Source organism: Zea mays, chromosome 5 (assembly GCF_902167145.1).
Source record: "Zea mays cultivar B73 chromosome 5, Zm-B73-REFERENCE-NAM-5.0, whole genome shotgun sequence".
In the NCBI taxonomy this organism is placed as follows: Eukaryota; Viridiplantae; Streptophyta; class Magnoliopsida; order Poales; family Poaceae; genus Zea; species Zea mays.
In genome coordinates, this window is record NC_050100.1 from 53,391,561 (window position 1) to 53,411,866 (window position 20,306).

General features: G+C 52.6%; 1 protein-coding gene across 1 annotated transcript; it reads right to left on the reverse strand.

Moving 5' to 3' along the window:
* Positions 1-3,192: 3,192 nt before the first annotated feature.
* On the reverse strand, positions 3,193-4,290 carry LOC100281263 (uncharacterized). The gene has a single exon (NM_001154182.2). The coding sequence runs from the start codon at positions 4,170-4,172 to the stop codon at positions 3,423-3,425; it is 750 nt and encodes a 249-aa protein (NP_001147654.1). The 5' UTR covers positions 4,173-4,290; the 3' UTR covers positions 3,193-3,422.
* Positions 4,291-20,306: the final 16,016 nt, after the last annotated feature.

A 20,306-nucleotide genomic window follows, 5' to 3' on the forward strand; every position in this document is an offset into this window, starting at 1 on the left:
TTATTCGTATTCGGATAAAATGTTAATATGGATATCCGTATTCGTATTCGATTTTAATATGGATGTTAAATAGATATATCTGAATTTGTTTTTTCTCTATCCGGTTTAAGATTTGTATTCGACAACATTCGGCAAAACCATGAAATATCCGATACTATTCGTATCCGAAAGGAAAAGGTATTTAATAAAATCAATTTAAACTTACTTTTATTACTGATTACTAATTACTAATTACAAGTGATTTTAACCTTTAAATAATATACTAAAAAGTGAAGTACACCATTTAAAATGTTAAAAATGTTTATATTATAAATAAATGATTGTGTTAATCTTACATTACTAGTGACATACAATGATAAATTTTAATTAATATTAAAAAGTCTAATTTTGAATACATTAGATTAATGGAGTTTTTAGAGTCCAAACTACAAATATACTTAATATACAAAAATATTATATTTAGAGTCCAAAATATAAATATACCAGGTATAAATAATTTATTTAAAAATATGATATTCAACTAAGTTTAAACTAAACAATGTATATGTACTATTGTTCATAATTTGCTTGTAATATGATTTTTATGAACTATAAATCCATCGATAAAACAAATTAATACTTGTTATGATGCTATGTTCCAAATCAAGTAAGTATCCGAATATAAACCCGAATTCGAACTATCCGTTTTGTATTCGTATCCGATAGTATTCGCATTCGTATTCGTATTCGAATTAAAATATAGTAAATGGTGACATTCGGGTTGGTTTCCATGCGTATCCGATCCGAATCCATCCTAAATCCAGCAGGTAGGGGATAACCAATTTTAAGTGAGGGTGTGCAGTACACAAAGAGCTATTGAAACTACTATGAATTGACCGCACACGCTCGCGTTTCACGTTTTCACAAAATTAACGTGTGATTTGTGACTTATGACGACATATGATCGCGTCGTGCCATGTTCTAAATAGAAGATTATTTTTCCCGTTTATTTATTTAGTTATCAAGTACCACGCCTAGACTACCACGTTAATCAGGAGTAGTGGGCACGCAATGCGGGAACTCCGTGCGGTTGCACGTAGAAAAAATCCAGGAGACGGTTACTGGAATTTAGCAGACCGATTCCGAGAGACTGGTGCGACCCCTCTAGCTGGCGCGCACAACTCATTCTTACTCCTCATTTTCTCAATGTCGTCGCTTACCTGCCCTACCGTCTATGCGTCTGTCGTACAACAGATGAATGGAGAGTGGTGTCTCTGAACCGACACTGGTAATTCGACGATTTGCACGGGTACTATCGAATCAAGTTTCTGGGAGTGCGTCTTGCACGTCCACTCGTGTTCTTCTACTCTAGTCCTGGAAAGCGTTGTAAGTAGATCTACATATTTATGTTTTTTGTGATGCAGATATTTTGGACAGATCTGCTGTTCGTTCATCTTTTATGGGTTAATTGTCATAGGTTAATCAATATATGAGCACTTGGCCAACTGTATTCATTGCAGTTACTGTGCCTCTTAGCTACCCTGAAACAGAGGACGGCTCACCATCGCCAGGCACAGCCACCGAGTGACCGACTCTGCATAACCTGGCGGCCGATCAGGCCAAGCCGAGCCACCACCGCTCCACCAGGCAGCAGTAGGCAGAGCCGCAGCGCAGACACGTTCCAGGCTGCTCAGAGAATCCAAAGTTACTGGCAGTACACGCGGCCGGCCACCCGTGGTTGACTGGCACTAGTAGTAGGTGCAGTGGAGTAACGCCAGGATAGAACACTAGTGGGTGGCAACTGGCATTCTGGCAACAACCAAAACAAACAACCAGACCACGGTTAAAAAATGAATTAAGGATATATTATATATATATAGAGTAATGTTTAATTTAGCTAAAGAGCGTTTTTAAAGAAAAATCGTGGAGCCGTTTTCTCCGTAAAGATACGTGTAACCCACAGACATATCACTTCTCACTTTACAAATCTGTCGTCTATTTTATTGATCCAATGATATATAAATACATTTACTTTTGTATTTATCAATAGCCTACATATATGCACTGTATTATATAATAGATTTTTTAAATTGTTTAGTTGTCTCTGATTAGAGAACGTTTTGGTGTGTACAAGCGACGCCCGAGTAATATGAGAATGTTCCGGTTAAAAAATGAATTAAAGGCATCTACAGTGGTGTTTAATGTATATGATTTTTAGATATCTTTTTGCAAAAAAATCATATATTTATCTCTTCGTAAAGAGACGTATCTAGCTCGTAACACAAATAGCAACAGTCTTCTCACTTCTCGTTGTACAAATTTATCGTTTGTTCTATCGATTCGATACTATATACAAGCACATTTACTTACTCCCTCCGGTTTCCTATTAGTTGTCGTTTAGGACAACGACACGGTCTCCAAAATATAACTTTGACCAATATTTTTTGTTAAAATACAAATGAACTCTTAATACATTTATACTTTTATAAAAGTACTTTTTATGATAAATTGGTGCATATAAATATTAGGTTCCAAAACTAAATAACAAAATAGTTATTTGTAGTCAAAATTTTATAAGTTTGACTCAAACCTTATCCAAAACGACAACTAATAGGAAACCGGAGGGAGTATGTATTTATTAATAAGCTATATTTATAGATATTCTATTGTATAATAAAGTTTTTAGTTGTCTCTTAGAACCGTATTGATGTTCACTGTACATGCCCTAAGCGACGCCCGAGTAGCATGAGAATGTTGGGCTGCCTGCGAGTCATTTGGACCACAGTTTTTTTTCCCCTTTTGACAGCGGCTCCGAGTGCCGGGCCCGGTCGCGCCCGTGGACGGCTGGAACCCGGACGCCGGAGGCGGCTCAAGAGCCAAGACGAACCGGCCGGAATCCGATGAGCTCCGGGTCTCCGGCCTGTCGCCTCGGTGAAAGCCATAGCGACCGACCGTAACTACTGCTCCACGTGCTGCCTGCTGCAGGGAAAAAGTAGCCTCGGAGATCGCGCTCCCCGGAATAAATTTTTAAATTATGATGGGCGTCCGGTCCGATCGTCCGTGACGTCCCGTCCCTCACTCTCCCTGTGGCGGCCAAAAGAGGCCTACACTAGCTACTCGCCTCACCCTCCTGTAGCTAATGCGGCGTACTGTTGGTTCACTGCACGACCTGCTTCCCTTTTGTGTTTGTCCTGCTGTGCAACGATCCAGATCTGGAGAATGCCCGCAGCTACTTTTTACTGTTCAAGATTTCAGATCCCAGGTTTTCAAAACGCAGCAGCAGTAGAGCCGAGTGCATTGCTATACTTAGGGAGGAAGATCTGGAGATTCCGAAGACGCGTGACGGAGGCAAGTGAAACGAACGCACGCCAGAACATCAAAACGCAAACGCAGGCAGAGGATAACTAACAACACGCGGCCGAAGACCTTAAAAAAATAAAAGTTCAGCGGCGGTGCGGGCAGAAGGTGACGACGTAGGAGGCGCCGGCGGAGCAGGTGAGGATGGACGTCGGGTCGTCGTAGGCGTAGGAGTAAGCCTTGGGGCACGCCGACTTGAAGAGGCGGGAGTAGGCCGTGGGCTTGCACTGCTGGGGGCTCCCGAACTGCCCCGTGCAGCAGTACTGCGGCGCGCCGTAGGCGGCGCAGGCGCTGCGGCACCCCACCACGCGGCCCTCGCCGCGGACGGCGAGCCCCGCGGGGCACACGCGGTTCAGGTCGCTCACGCACCCGGCCGCCGCGCACCGGGCGCCCGACCCGTGCACCGGCGTCATCGCGATGGGGATGTTGTACCCGTCCACAAGGCTCACGTCGTAGAAGTCCTGGGACGACGCGGTGCCCAGGGTGATCTCCGCCAGCGTGGCCGGCGGCGCGCCCCCGGCGCCGCCGCAGTAGAGCGCGCCGCCGCAGTCGCCCGTGGCGCACCGCCCGCGCCCCGCCGCGTCGAACGAGCACCCCTGCCGCCCCCACACGCGCCCCGACCACCCCGCGGGGAGCCGCACCGACGCCGACCGCCCCGGCGCCAGCTGCAGCCCGCCGCGCGCCAGCACCTCCTTCCCGGCGCTCGGCTGGATGCCCGGCCACACCGTCTCCCCGCACCGGTTGTACAGCACCAGCGTCGACGCCGACGCGCCGCACACGGACGCCGCCACCACCAGCAGCGCCGTTGCCACGGCGCGCAGTGCCATTGTTGCCATGGCTGGGCGTCACTACCTCACGCGGAGAAGGAGAGTGATCTCTATAGCTCTAGCTCTAGCTCGCTTGGAGTGTGGAGTGTCGTGAGAGCGTTGTGGGGCTCGTGCGCGCGTATTTAATGAGTGGGAGAGAGTGACTGTGGGGTGTCAAAAGGTTGGTGGCCTCTGTACTGTGGGGTCAACACTCCACACCACACTTGCTCGCTCGCGGAACAGAAAACATGTTTGGCGGCATCAAACATGCGTCGCTAATGAGTCAAATACGGGAAAGTGACAGGTCAAAACTCCAAAAATCACTGGCTCTTTCATATGGTCCCTCAATTCCAAACTACAATAGTACAATACAATACTTGTAAAAAAACTACAATACATTTGATTTTTCTAGTCATGTAGCCAATAACATCATGTTTGTCATGTTCTCTAATTCTTTCTTTCTTTTCTGGCTGTGTACATCTTGTAGATGCAAGGCCGGGAGATGATTTTAATCAGACTTTTAAATACAATGAAAATCTTCCTTATCAGAAAATAGAAACGGAAAACGCATTTTGCTATACATTTAATAAATGTACAATATGTGCGGATGCATACATAGTTTGAAAGAGGGTACTATGTGGGAAGGAACATGTGGAGAAACAATAAAAGAATTGTTGAGGTATGCTTCGTAGCCGAAGATCCTAAAGAAATAGAACACCTTCGGCAGATCCTATCAGAAGCAGCGCCGAAGCTATCACCTATAAAGCTTCGGCACGGTGACAGATCTCAAGACGAAGGGGTGGACCGACTTAAAGATGAAATGACTTAAAAGACCCGCAATGTTTTGTGTCATTATTATAGTCGATTGTAAGGGGTATAAATGTAATTTTACACAGGCTGCGCCCTGTGCTTATAAATAGATGAATAGTACCCATGTACTGTTCACGCAATCCTGTAGCTGCCGACACATTACGCTGGAATTATTGTTTTCTGCTAAGACGAAGGTATAAATGTACTTGAATACTGTATTTTAATATTTAAAGTTCACATAATAAAATGTGCGAATAGAGCTATCTATTTTTAATATATCTTTCTATAATGTTTCATGTTTCATATTGTTTTATAAGTCTGATCACGAAGGTGTGACCTTCGTGATATTTTACTCATGACCTTCGTCCGAAGCTCATTAAATCCTTGGGGAGATAATGCTTCAGCGGATGAAGAGCATTAATACTTAACATTTTTGTGTTGCCTTGTTCTTAATTCATAGCATTTGAGAACAAGTCCCCAACATTGGCGTCCACCTCCGGTGAACTCACTTCCACTTTTTTGAGCTGATGGCTTCGTTCAACAATCAAAATGGAGCTGCTTCGGCTCCGAAGCTGATACTCCCGATAACAGGCGGTTCATGCTCAGAGCCAGCCAACAAGAAGTAGAAGAAGGAGGCACAGAGAAGGGTACATCATGTCGGGGTGCAAGGACCTTTCATCAAGTCAAGATGGTCCCACATCCCAATTACCTTCTCCCAAGAGGACCTTCAGCTCAAGGATTACCCTCACAATGATGCTATGGTTATTTCTTGTGTCATCAAAGGATTTCTGGTCCACAATGTTCTGGTTGATACAGGCAGTGCAGCGGATATTATATTTGCTAAGGCCTACAGACAGATGCAAGAGCCAGAGGATAAGATTCATGATGCTACACACCCTCTTTGTGGTTTCGGAGGAAGGCAGATTGTAGCGCTTGGCAAGATCACAATGCCAGTGACCTTCGGATTTGTGAACAATACAAGGACTGAGGAAGTTGTGTTCGATATTGTCGACATGGAGTACCCCTACAATGCAATCATTAGTCGTGGGACACTCAATGCTTTTGAAGCAATTCTTCACCCAGCATATCTTTGCATGAAGATACCTTCGGATCAAGGGCCTATTGCTATTCATGGAAGTCAGGAAGCTGCCAGAAAGGCCGAAGGAAACTGGACAGATTCAAAAGCAATCCATAACATAGATGAGGCCGAAGCTTGTGAGCAATACAAATACAGAAGGGAGAAGGCTGCTTCGGCTGATCAGCCAAAGCCCATGCTTTTATGTGAAGATATAGCAGAGCAGAAGGTGCTGCTAGGATCTCAATTGTCTGAGGAGCAGGAGAAAACCCTGATAAGGTTCCTGTTCAATAACAAAGATGTCTTCGCATGGTTAGCTAATGATCTCTGTGGTGTCAACAGGGATGTTATTGAACACTCGCTCAATGTTGATCCATCCTTCAGACCCAGAAAGAAGAGGCTTCAGAAAATGTCTGATGACAAAGCCGAAGGTGCTCGGAATGAAGTGAAAAGACTTCTTAGCGCTGGAGTCATCAGAGAAGTAAAATATCCAGAATGGCTAGCTAACACTGTTATGGTGAAGAAGGCCAATGGTAAATGGAGAATGTGCATTGATTTTACTGATCTCAACAAGGCTTGTCCGAAGGATGAATTTCCATTACCAAGGATAGATTCTCTAGTAGATGCAGCAGCTTCGTTAGAGCTCATGAGTCTATTAGATTGTTATTCAGGCTATTATCAAATCTGGATGAAGAAGGAAGATGAGCCAAAAACCAGCTTCATCACCCCCAGTGGTTGTCACACCCGGTTTTAGAAGGCAAACCGAATGCGAACCATGTACGTGCCAGGATCAGCAATTCACGTACACAGCAGTTACATAACATGGACATCATCACACAGTGCTCAAATAGTATTAAAAGGGAAATAATAGTCGATTACATCATACGTCTGAGACGCCCACATAGTCCTTACAATAAATCAAAGTGCGGAAAAGAAACGTAGATAAACGCGGCCTTCACAAGCAGCCGACTGGGGGTTGCCGCTAACCCACGCCTAGAACTCGTCGTAGTCTTGGAACTCCTGGAAGTCTCCTTCCACGGCTTCATCTTCTCCTGAGCAGTGGTTGCAATGCTGACAACCTAGGGATGGGGGGTTTGGTGTGTAGAGCAAGGGTGAGTACACATCAACATACTCAGCAAGTATCCTGTTTGGCTGTAGTGGACTAGCTTTATGTGGGGATAAGTCAAGCAGTTGCTTTTAGTTGGTCAGATTATTATTTACTAATAGGAAGCCAGGTTTTAGCATTAACCCAAGTTATTAGCCCGATGTACCCTTTCCAAACGGAAAGAATACCACTTACCAGCACCATAGCCATAACTAAAACCATCAGTCTCGTTGCCACCTGTAAACCAAAATGTCTCTGATCAAGTACCACTAATCACTGGAGCTCCCTTGGCCGCTCATAACCGCGAGCACGGCTGATATATCAGTTTTCAAACACTCTGCAGAGGTTGTGCACTTTACCCACAAGCCGTGATTCCCTTTCTGCCCGGAGAGAGCTACTCCCCATTGACCACTGCCTAGGTGGTCCAGCAGGGCATCACTACGTAGCCTTTACAAAGATTCCTCGGGGTTGTAGCCGCCCGTTAGGTTTCCTAAATGCATCGCACTCCTCCCCAAGGGGGCGAACCCAAGCTTGGCAGAGCGAGCCGCATACACCGAGCCCCATTGACGGCACGACGGCTAAGCGAACTACACCCCGGATCCTCTAATTATTCAGCTAAGGGCACCCCATTCCACCCTCATGGTTGCACTGTTTTCCCGGGCGGTCATCCAAAGAACAGGTCCTTACAGAGAGGCACTCGAGAAACCGCTCGAGCCCCCTTGAAGACCACAAGTATAACATCATAATACGAGAGGGGAAAACAGCGTATCGTAGATAATCTCATCATGTTCATTGATTAGAGTTAAGCAATAGCATAAAGCTAAACAATAATAATCCAACCCAAATAGGTAAACAAGGACATGGATAACAAAAGCTAGTCAATCCTTAAGTATAAATGTGTAATGCGGGAGGTGAATTAAAGAATGAATAGGACAGAGATAGGTCAAAGGACACTTGCCTCCACCAACCGACTGCTGCTCAGGGGCTTCTCCTACGAGTTCTTCGGGCTCCTCGACCGAATCATTCTCTATGCGAGCGCAAACGTACATACATCCACATATTTAATACAAAAGAGCAGTACACCATACAATAGAATGTAGTAAGTAAACAGACTTTCCACGCGGGTTCGCACTTAAGGCTAGGAGAGAAAGAGAAAGAGACAGTCGAGAAACGATCACGTTACAAGATTGTAAATCAAACTACTCGCTTAATGGAAAGGAATTAATTTGGATGTTACGTTTGGCATAAAGTAAAGTCAAGTTCCACATTTAATCATTAAACAATTGAAGATGAGTGAAAGGGAGTGGCCGCACGTCGAGACGTACGACACGACATTTAGATTGCATTAACAAGTAAACGACTCGCTGCGCGACAAAGCGCCCAATGAGACGCTTGCACTAATTATAAATAGACGGTAAGCATCGTGCGACAAAGCGCACGTCGACATACTCCAACAGAGCTGGGTTTAAAGTGGAACGTCGCGCGTCTGGTCGCGCGACATCGCACCTTAAACAACCTGAAATTAAAATAGATCGTCGCGCGACGAAGCGCGCGACACAACACTTTGAGAAATATAAACTAAAGGAATCGTCGCGCGACGAAGCGCGTGACGCAGCATGCTAACTAACGGAGTTTTGAAACTAACAAAAAAACAAGAATAATCACCGCGCGCGTGGGGTTGCGCACGCGGGAACGCGCTAGGGGTAAACGGGGAACGCGAGGCCACGCCAAGGCCACGCGAGCCACGTCGAGGGTCGGGACGCCGTGCGCAGGGGCCGAGGCCGCGCGCCGGGGGCCGTGCCGCCGCCGCGGGCCGGGGTGGGGGGCTGGCGAGCGCCGCCGCGAGGGGTCGGGGTGGGGGGCGGGCGCCGTCGCCGCGCCGAGATGGGGCAGGGGCGGGCGCCGCCGCTGGACGGGGAGGGGGGGCGAGCGCCGCCGCGAGGGGAGGCCGGGGCGGGCGAGCGCCGCCGCGCCGGGGTGGGAGAGAGGGGGGCGCGTAGGGAAGGGAAGGGGAGGGAGAGGGAGAGAGAGGAGGAGGGAAGGGGAGGTGAGGGGAGCTCACCTCGGGGTCCAAATTCCGGTAATCGCCATCTCCAATCCCTAGGACACCACGGGGAGAGAGAGGTGGAAGAGGGAGAGGGAGGTTGTTGCGCGGGAGATCCAAATGAGAGAGGGAGAGGAGGAGGGGGCGCGTGGGAGGGTGGGGGCGCCAGGGGCCGGGGCGGGCCGGACCAGGCCGGGCCGGGCTGGGTTGGGCCGGGCCACTTCGTGAATCGAAACCCACGACACGCTCGACCCAATCCGAGACGCACGACACAGGCTCCAATCGCGAACCGAAAACCGAGAGAGAACGAGACGAACACGCAATATCAGACAAAGAAACGTGCATCGGCATGATGCAACACCCATGGCACTTAGGTTTTGGTTCATACACGACACGAACACTTGTCACTATACTGGTTTGAAATTGGGAAGAAAAGAGCGAATCCGGAAGAGAAAAGAAAGTAACGCCCGAATTTGGTGAGAGAAAAGAAGAAAAATTCTACCCCCAAATTCAGGGCGTTACAAACCTATCCCCCTTAAAAGAATCTCGCCCTCGAGATTCAAGGTTGGCTAGCAAAGAGCTCAGGGTATTTAGCCATCAGATCATCTTCACGCTCCCAGGTTGCTTCTTCCTCCGAGTGGTGATTCCATCTGACTTTGCACATTCTGATGGTCTTCCTTCGGGTGACTCTGTCTGCAATCTCAAGGATTTGCGCTGGTTTCTCTGTGTAGGTCAAGTCCTCCTGGACTTCAAGACCTTCCACTGGCAACTGCTCTTCTGGCACACGCAAGCACTTCTTCAACTGAGACACATGAAAGACATCATGCACAGCAGACAAATTCTCTGGCAGACTGAGCTGATAGGCCACTTCTCCACGCCTTGAGAGAATTTGGTATGGGCCAATGTAGCGGGGTGCTAGCTTGCCTTTGACTCCGAACCTTCTGACTCCTCTAATCGGTGACACTTTCAGATAGACAAAGTCTCCGACTTCGAAACTCAGCTCTCTTCTTCTTGTGTCTGCATAGTTTCGCTGTATTGATTGCGCTATCTTCAGATTCTCTCGGACCATCTTGATGTTCTCTTCGGCTTCAAGCAAAATGTCTGGCCCAAACACCTGCTTTTCTCCAGGCTGATCCCATTGCAACGGAGTCCTACAACTCCTTCCATAGATCGCTTGGAATGGTGACATCTTCAAACTGGCCTGGTAACTATTGTTATAGGAAAACTCTGCGTAAGACAATCTCTTGTCCCATCCGGACTGATCTTGCAACGCACAGGCTCTCAACATGTCCTCAAGAATTTGATTGGTTCTCTCGGTCTGACCATCTGTCTGCGGATGATACGCCGAACTGAAATTCAGGTGTGTGCCCAAGGCTTCATGCAACTGCTGCCAGAAATGAGAGGTGAACTGCGTTCCTCGGTCTGACACTATCTTCTTCAGCACACCATGAAGACAAACGATCCGAGACATGTACAACTCTGCCAATATTGCACTGCTGTAGTTGGTCTTGATAGGTATGAAGTGGGCTGACTTGGTCAAACGGTCCACTACTACCCAAATGGAATCGTAGCCGGCTCGAGTGCGAGGCGATCCGACTATGAAGTCCATACCGATTTCATCCCATTTCCACTGGGGAATTTGCAACGATTGCAACAATCCAGCTGGTCTCTGATGCTCTGCCTTGATTCTTCGACAACTATCGCACATAGCCACATGCTCTGCGATTTCCCTCTTCATTCCGTACCACCAGAATTTCTTCTTCAGATCCTGATACATCTTCTCACTGCCAGGGTGAATCGAATAGGCTGTCTCATGAGCTTCCTTGAGAATCAACTCCCGAATAGACTGGACATTGGGAATGCACAAGCGGTCTTTGAACCATATCACACCTTCTGCATCTTCCCAAAAATCTTTGCCTCTGCCATCTAGAATCAGTCGCCGGATCTCACTGATCTTCTCATCGTTCTTCTGCGCTTCTTTGATTTCTCGCTCCAAGGTAGGTTCCAACTCAACTGTGACTCCTCGCGTGTTGTTCAGAAATCCGAGACTCAACCTGTCAAACTCCTTGGCCAACTCATAAGGCATCGGACGAGCGACCATCAAATTGACCTGACTCTTCCTGCTCAAAGCATCTGCCACTACGTTCGCTTTGCCTGGATGGTAGTGAATCTCCAACTCATAGTCTTTGATCAACTCTAACCATCTTCGCTGTCTCATATTCAACTCTGACTGAGTGAATATGTACTTCAGACTCTTGTGGTCTGTGTAAACATCACATTTCTATCCATACAGATAGTGCCTCCATGTCTTCAGTGCGTGAACCACTGCTGCCAACTCTAGGTCATGGATTGGGTAATTCTTCTCATGAACCTTGAGCTGTCGGGACGAGTAAGCCACAACTCTTCCCTCTTGCATCAACACGCATCCCAAACCTATGTAACAAGCATCACAGTACACCGAGAAGGGCTTGTGCACATTAGGCAAGACTAAGACAGGCGCTGTAGTCAACTTCTCTTTCAGCGCTTCAAAGGCCTCTTGACATTTTTGGGTCCACTTGAACTCGACCTTGTTGCCTAGCAACGCTGTCATTGGTTTCGCAATCTTCGAAAACCCTTCAATGAATCGCCGATAATATCCAACCATTCCAATGAAGCTCTTGATTCCTCGAGCATCTGTTGGCGCTTTCCAGTTCAGAATGTCTGCCACTTTTTTCGGATCCACAACCAATCCTTCTTTGTTGATTATGTGACCCAAGAACAAGACTTCACTGATCCCGAACTCGCACTTGCTCAATTTTGCATACAACTGGTGCTCTCACAATCTCTGCAATACCATCCTCAAATGATCTGCATGCTCTTCTTCGCTTTGAGAATAAACCAAAATGTCATCGATGAATACCACCACAAACTTATCGAGATAGTCCATGAATACACTGTTCATCAGATTCATGAAGAAGGCTGGTGCATTGGTCAAACCAAAAGACATCACAGTGAACTCATACAAACCATACTTGGTAATGAATGTCGTCTTCGGAATGTCCGAAGGTCGGATCCTGAGCTGATGGTAACCTGACCTCAGATCAATCTTGGAGAACACACTGGCTCCTCTCAACTGGTCGAACAGATCTTCTATTCTGGGCAAAGGGTACTTGTTCTTGATCGTGACTTCATTCAGAGCTCGGTAATCGATACACATCCTTTTGGTGCCATCTTTCTTCTCCACGAATAGGACGGGGGCGGCCCAAGGCGAGGTGCTTGGCCAGATGTAACCTTTCTCTGACAGCTCATCAATCTACTTCTTAAGCTCAACCAACTCTGGTCCGGATATTCTGTAAGCTCTCTTAAAGATGGGGGCAGTTCCAGGAAGAAGCTCTATGGAAAATTCAACTTTCCGCTCTGGTGGCATACCCGGTAAGTCCTTTGGAAACACATCTGGGAACTCAGACACAATCTTGATCCTCTCAATTGGGTCTGCTTCATTGCTATCGACAGCCATCTGATAACAACTTCCTTTCTTCGGCTCAGGTGGGACTAACTCGGTCACCACTTCCTCTCCTAGTGGGGACACCAACTTGATTGTCCTTTTATCACAACTGATAACTGCCTGATACTTATCTAGCCAATTCATCCCCAGGATGACATCTATTCCCTGAGTACCCATTACTATGAGGTTGGCGGGAAACGCTATCCCCCTTATTTCCACACTTACATTCAAACAAATGCTATCGGCTCGAATTCTACCACCGGCTGAGTCAATTTGAATGAGGGTTGACATGGTAGTTATTGGAAGATTATGTGCTCCTACCCATGATGTAGTAATGAAAGAATGTGTTGCTCCAGTATCAAATAACACTTCTGCAATATGGGAGTCGACTGGGAACATACCTACTATCATGCTGGGGGTCTCCTGAACTGCTTCAGCCTCCAAGTGGTTCAGTCTTCCATGATTGTAGCGCGGCTGAGAGCGGTTGCCTGCTCCAAGCTGAGACACATTCTGCTTTACTGGGGCATTGGGGCCTGACTGCTGCTGGGCTGCCTTCTTCGAACATTGCATCACCCAATGGCCTTGCTCTCCACAGTGGAAACATGCTCTATTTCCAACCTGAGCTGGTGCTTCCTGACTGTTCTGCTGGGCTGGGGCAGGAAGACGAGGTGCCTGCTGATTCTACCTCTGAAACTGACCTCCTGACTGATTGTTCTAACGATTCTGATACTGGTGCTGAGGATACTTGTCGGCGTTTCGAGACCAGGGAGTCCCTGGACCGACGAGTGAAATGTCGCCGCGTGCCCCAGCCCAGATGGGTCGGCGCGAGACGGAGCGCGAAGGGGGAAAAAGGCAGACGGAGACGGGCGTGAGAGGTGGAAATCCCGCGGCCTTCGTGTTTGTCCCGCGCCCAGGTCGGGTGCGCTTGCAGTAGGGGGTTACAAGCGTCCACGCGGGAGAGGGAGCGAGCGGCCTCACGCGAGCGCCTGTTCCGTCCTCTTCCCCGCGCGGCCAACCCTCTGTAGGAGGGCCCTGGTCCTTCCTTTTATAGGCGTAAGGAGAGGATCCAGGTGTACAATGGGGGGGTGTAGCAGAGTGCTAACGTGTCTAGCGGAGGAGAGCTAGCGCCCTAAGTACATGCCATCGTGGCAGCCGGAGAGGTTTTGGCACCCGGTTCGTGTGGTGTCGTGGCCGTCGGAGGACCGCTGGAGCCTGGCGGAAGGACAGATGTCGGGGCTGTCGAGTGCTTGCTGACGTCCTCTTGCTTCCGTAAGGGGGCTGAGAGCCGCCGTCGTCATAGAGCGTGTGGGGCGCCATCATTACTTGTCTGGCGGAGCGAGCCAGATGGGACGCCGGTCTTGTTCCCCGTAGCCTGAGTCAGCTTGGGGTAGGGTAATGATGGCACCTCCTGTTGACGTGGTCGGTCCGTGCCCTAGGTTGGGCGATGTGGAGGCTCCTCTGAGGTCGAGGTCGAGTCTGTCTTCCGAGGCCGAGGTCGAGTCCGAGCCCCTGGGTCGGGCGAGGCGGAGACCGTCGGCTGAGGCCAGGGCTGAGTCCGAGCCCTGGGGTCGGGCGAAACGGAGTTCATCGTCTTCCGGGGCTGAGCCCGAGTCCGAGCCCTGGGTCAGGCGGAGCGGAGTTCGCCGTCTTCCGGGGCTGAGCCCGAGTCCGAGCCCTGGGTTGGGCGGAGCGGAGTTCGCCGTCTTCCGGGGCTGAGCCCGAGTCCGAGCCCTGGGTCGTGCGAAGCGGAGTTTCTTATGGCGCCTGAGGCCGGGCCTGGCTGCCTGTCAGCCTCACTCTGTCGAGTGGCACAGCAGTCGGAGCGGCGCAGGCGGCGCTGTCCTTCTGTCAGGCCGGTCAGTGGAGCGGCGAAGTGACTACGGTCACTTCGGCTCTGTCGACTGGAGGACGTGCGTCAGGATAAAGGTGTCAGGCCACCTTTGCATTAAATGCCCTGCGATTTGGTCGGTTGGTGTGGCGATTTGTCCAGGGTTGCTTCTTGGCGAAGACTGGGCCTCGGGCGAGCCGGAAGTATGTTTGTCGCTGGAGGGGGGCCTCGGGCGAGACGGAGATCCTCCGGGGTCGGCTGCCCTTGCCCGAGGCAGGGCTCGGGCGAGGTGTGATCGAGTCCCTCGAATGGACTGATCCTTGACTTAGTCGCACCCATCAGGCCTTTGCAGCTTTGTGCTGATGGGGGTTACCAGCTGAGAATTAGGAGCCTTGGGGGTACCCCTAATTATGGTCCCCGATAGTAGCCCCCGAGCCTCGAAGGGAGTGTTAATACTCGCTTGGAGGCTTTCGTCGCACTTTTTTTGCAATGGGACCAGCCTTTCTCGGTTGCGTTTTGTTCCGGTGGGTGCGCGCGAGCGCACCCGCCGGGTGTAGCCCCCGAGGCCTCGGAGGAGTGGTTTGACTCCTCCGAGGTCTTAATGCCTCGCGCAATGCTTCAGCTGTCTGGTTGTTCCCTTATGCGAGCTGGCCGTAGCCCGGGTGCACGGTCGGGTCCCAAGTTCTCGGGCTGGTATGTTGACGCTGTCAACGGTTTGGCCGGAGCCGGGTTTGCGAGAGCAGCCCCCGAGCCTCTGCACAGGGCGAGAGGACGGTCAAGGACAGACTCGACTTTTTTACATACGCCCCTGCGTCGCCTTTCCGCAAGGAGGAGGGGGGGAAAGCACCATGTTGCCCTCGGAGGGCGCCGAACATGGTGTCTCCGGTGAGCTGCTGGCGGGTAATCCGAGTGAACGCCCATGCCCCATTTGTTAGGGGTCGGCTAGGGGCCCGAAGGCGCGCCCAAAAGTACCTACGGGTGATCTGCCGGACCCGGTCCCCTATCGACGGGGTCCGAGGGCTCGATGCCTCCCTCTGATGGGATTCCGTTACAAGATCGTTCCCGCTGGTCTCGGAAATGTCCTAGGGTACCTCGGGAGCGTAGCCTGAGCCTTGGTTATGTATCGAACGTACCCATGGTCATCCCTCGCTCTGTGTCTGAGGCGGCTGTGAACCCTTCGAGGGCCAGCCTACGAACCCCTGATCAGTAGTGGGCGCGGAGCCTAAGTAGCCTGAGGCGGCCGTTGAACCCTTCCGAGGGGCCGGCCTTCGAACCTCTGACCAGTAGTGGGTGTGGAGCCCACGCGCTCTGAGGCGGCTGTTAAACCCCTCCGAGGGGCCAACCTTCGAACCTCTAATCAGTAGGGAGGCTCGGAGCCTGTTTCCTTCACGGAGAAGGATCCTTTTCGGGGTATCCCCCTTTCCCGGTCCCTGTTGTAAGAGAGAGAAAGAGGAAAAAGAAAAGGATACGAAATCGAATGACGTGGCGTACCTTTTTTGACGCGGTCATTATGGCGAAGGCGAAGCGTCGCTCGCTTCCCCTGCCAGAGGCGCCGCCTGTCCCACCGCAGAGTTAATGCGACGGGGCGAGCGGTTCGCGGGGCGGCCATTGCGCGTGCGCGAGCCGTTCGAGGAACGGCCGTTTCGCTTTGGGTTTTTGAATCCCGCGGCGGGTCCGGGCGAAACGTTGAACGGGTCTCGCCTTGGTCTTTATATACTCGGGGGAGGGTCTGGCGACAGTTCTTTGCTCCGCTTCTCGCCTCCTCCTTAGGTTTTCGCAACCTGAGAGGTTTAGCCAGAGAAAAGGAAACTGCCCACCCAGTCTTTTCCGCCGCCACCCCTTTTGCTCGGTGATGGCCGACCGGGTGACCATCATCTCGCCGCGCGATCCATGGCCTTTCTCCACAGTCACAGCGGATGACCTGGAGGATCTTGTTGCCGAGGGTTTACTTCGCCCTCTCTCTGATGAGAGGCAGCCGGAGTGGATTCCCCCCGCGAGCGGGGCCGCTCCGTCCCCGCCGCTGGGGTACGTCGTGAGCTTCGTCTCCTTCCACGAGCGGGGATTCGTTGTGCCGGTAGGCCGCTTCATGCGGGCGATCCTGCACAACTATGGGGTGGAGTTGCACAACCTTAGCCCCAACTCCATCTCGCAAGCCGCCATCTTCGTAGCGGTGTGCGAAGGATACTTGGGGATCGCCCTCACTGGGACTTGTGGACTCATCTCTTTTCCGCGGAGCTTTTTGCTTCGCCGACGGGGGAGAGAAGGGTCCGCGCGGCAATGCGGGCTGGTGGTTGCATCCTTCAGCTGAGGCAATCGCGGGCGTCGCTGTACATCCCCGCCATCCTCGCGTCCTCGAATAAAGGGTGGCAGCGCCGGTGGTTCTACCTCCAGAATGACGGCGAGATGCTCCCGCCGTTTTCCCAGCGAGTGGTCACCGCCGCCGCCGATGCTTGGCGCTACGGGACCCCGCACGACAGACAGAAGAACCTCGAGCCCCTTCTCAAGGCCCTAGAGGTGTTGCGGAAAGGAGGACTCACCGCCGCGGGAGTGATTGCCGCCATTCACCGCCGTAGGGTGCTTCCCTTGGCGGAGCGGCGGTTGCCGCTTTGGGAGATGGCGCCGGAGGCTGACTTGGAGGGCTCACGGATGTCCTCGGATCCTCTTCCCATCGACGTTCTCCACGGGCGGGTGGCCGTCGCGTTGGGAAAACCGGACGCCAGCGCCTTCTCTCAGCCCTTGATGCGCCCCGACCACGGGTGTGTGACCCTGGTGAGTGTCCGCTCCTTCCTTCTCCTTGCGTCAGGTTGCCCTTGGTCCTTACGGTCGGGATTTCCATCCGTCTCCAGGAGGTAGGGTGGCACAAGCCTTCCCAGCCACGGGTCCCGGAGGACGCGGTGGACCGAGCAGCGCGGCGGGTTGCCGCGAAGGAGAAGAAGAGAAAGAAGGACGCGGAGAAGGCCCAGGCCCGCGAGCGGACGCGGGCCCGAGACGCCTTGGAAAAGCTCCGTCGTCGGCAGGAGAGGGAGGGACTCCTGAGGGAGCCGTCGCCGGAATTGCCTGACGACGACGACGATGATGAAGATGATGACGAGGATGACGACATGGCTGCCCGCCTCGGCCTCAGCCTGGGTTTGGGGCTAGGCCAGGAGTCGCCAAGCCAGCCCCTGAGTGGGCTGGCGCCGTTAGTTCCTGGAGTCGGGACGCCGAGGTCCCGGCCTGAAGAGCGGGGGCAGACCGAGGGGGTACTTGACCCCTCGGCCGGGGAAGTTGAGGTGACCCCGGGGAGTCAGGCCGAGGCGTCTGTTCCCCAAGAGCCGTCGCCCACACCGGCAGCGCAAAAGAGCGACCCTCAGGTCGTCGTGGCAGCGTCTGGGTAGTCTGTCTCCCGGGCGTCCAAGGTGCCCGAGGTGAGGACAGTGCCGAAGCTGGCGGCGAGGCGGACCTCAGCGGTGCCTTCGGGGGTCGAGATCCAAGAGACCTCTCCTCAGGCGCGGTTGATCATGGCCCGGAGCGGGTAAGTACTTTGGAACGTCTTCGTCCTGGCTTCTCATTTGTATGTCCCGACCGCGACTTTTCTTTCCTCCTCAGCAAGCGAAGCCATGGCCTGACCGATCTGGCTCCCCGGAAAGCCCTTAAGACGGCGTCGGCTTCCGCAGCCGGTGCCGCGCCGGGCCTCGCTGTTCAGCTGACCTTCTCGCAAGGCGCTCCACAGCGGGGGGCTCAGGCGGCACCAGTCACCGTGGAGCGAGTTCCCGAGGCCGGCTCTTCTGCCGAGGCGACCATCGTGCTGGCACCAGCTGCTGCTGAAGCCACTGCCGTCCTGGTCGGGGAGCGGCCTGTCGCCGCCGACGCTGAGATGGCCGAGGCGTCGGCGCTCGGGGCCTCGGAGGAGGGGGGCGTGGAAACGCGATCCGTCCCTCCGAGCGGCAGCCTTGTCCCCGCGCGGTGGAGCTCTGAGAGGCGGCGCCAGTTGCTCCGGTTCTGGACCCGTGAGGCTTCGGATCCCTTCTTCGTTCTTGACGATGAGCGGGAGGAGCAGTCTTGGGACGAGCTCCGCGAGTGTGCCGAAGCAACGGTGGGGTCGCTCCGGTCATCACTGGAGGTCTTCTGCAGGGATGTCCCCAAGATCCTCCAGGTAATAGTTTTAGGCATACCTTTTTTGTGACCAAGGCGTCTTTTGTGACGCCCCGCTTCCTTCCCTCAGGATCTGACGGATCTGAGCGCCGCCAAGTCGTCGTTCATCCGCCGCGAGGTCGATATCTGGGGCTCGCTGCGATCCCTGAGGACCTCGCTTGCTGGGGCTACTGCGCGCCTCTCCCAGCAGGGTGCCGAGGTGGCGGACCTTCGGTTGCTCTGCGCCGATCTGAGAGCAGAGGCGGCAGCGGCACTCGTAGAGGCGGCAGTGGCACGCGCAGAGGTGCAACGACGGCAGTCGGAGTTCGACCAGGTCGCCGATGAGCGAGACCAATCCCAGGGCCGGGCTGCTGAGGTCGAAAGCCGGGCTGGAGCCCTTGCTGCAGACCTAGCCGTAGCCCAGGCCGCAGCCTCGGAGCAGCGTGCCCGAGCCGGAGGTATGTCCTGGCCATTTTCGGTTTTCGTTTCAGCTTGTTTCCTCCGCTTGTGTTTGAGGCCTTGCGCTCTGGCTGTTCGCAGAGCTCGAGTACGCCCTTGATGAGTCCACCAGGGCGCTTGCCGGGGCGGCCGAGCAGAGGGAGGCCGACCATGCGGCCATGTCCGAGGCCATCTCGGACTTCTGCCGGGTCTTTGGCTTCGGCGACGTCCCCTCAGGAAGCTCCCCTCAAAGTCGCCTGCAGGCCTTGGGCGATCACGTGCGCGACAGGCTCCACGAGGCGCTACACCACGGTGTCAGGCGGGCCTTTGCCGTGCTCGCTTCCCACTACATCGTGGATCTGGAGCGGGTCAGCGAGGGGTATTGCCTTCCTGACGAAGATGAAGCCACCCTGGCTGAAGTCCAGAGGCTCGACGCGGCCACCGCGGGCTCGAGCGCAGTGCTGGCGACCACCTTCGAGGCAGAGATCCTCCCGCCTGCGCCGTCGTCCGAAGCCGGGGTGGACTTTGCCGAGGGCGGGGATGAAGCCGAAGGCGCGGCTCCTTCCCCTGGCGACGCCTAACTCTGTCGGAGCAGTTTCCTTTGAATGCATGTGTGTCTTTTGCGGCCGCTGAGGCCTGAACACTTTATTATCGTAGTATGAAGTTGTGCCCCTTTTCCTTTCATTTTGTGTGTTCGGCCCCGCTCGTCAGTAGCAGGGTGGCTTGCCCAAGTAGGAGTCATTTTTCGTGATAGGTGACGAGTGAGGTATCCGTAACCCAGAGGCGTAGGAGTCCCTCGGCTCAGTCAGCCTTGCCACTTACATGCACCCGCATTCACTTCTTGGGGTCCTGCTACCGACATAGCCGGGGGAACGCGAAAGCCTTCTTGATTGGAAATTTTGACGTGGAGGGGGTTCCCCCCCTTTTAGCCCCCGAGGGAGGGTCGGGCTTTGCCGAGGCAAGGCTAACCCTTCCTTGATGACCAAATTTTGCGTGGGAACGAGGTATACAAACAACTTGAAAACATCTTAAGAGTAGAAGCGACGTAGCTGTTGGATGTTCCAAGCGTTGCTGTAGACCTCACCTTGACTGTCAGCTAGCTTGTTCGTTCCGAGCTTCAGAACTTTGGCGATGACGAACCGCCCTTCCCAGGGGTGCGTGTAGCCCTCGGGTGCCTTCTGCACGGGGCCGACGAGGTCCAGACCCCACACAGCAAAAGGCCAGGTGATGGGTATCGTCTGCAGAGCCTGAGCGGTCAGTTGGGTCT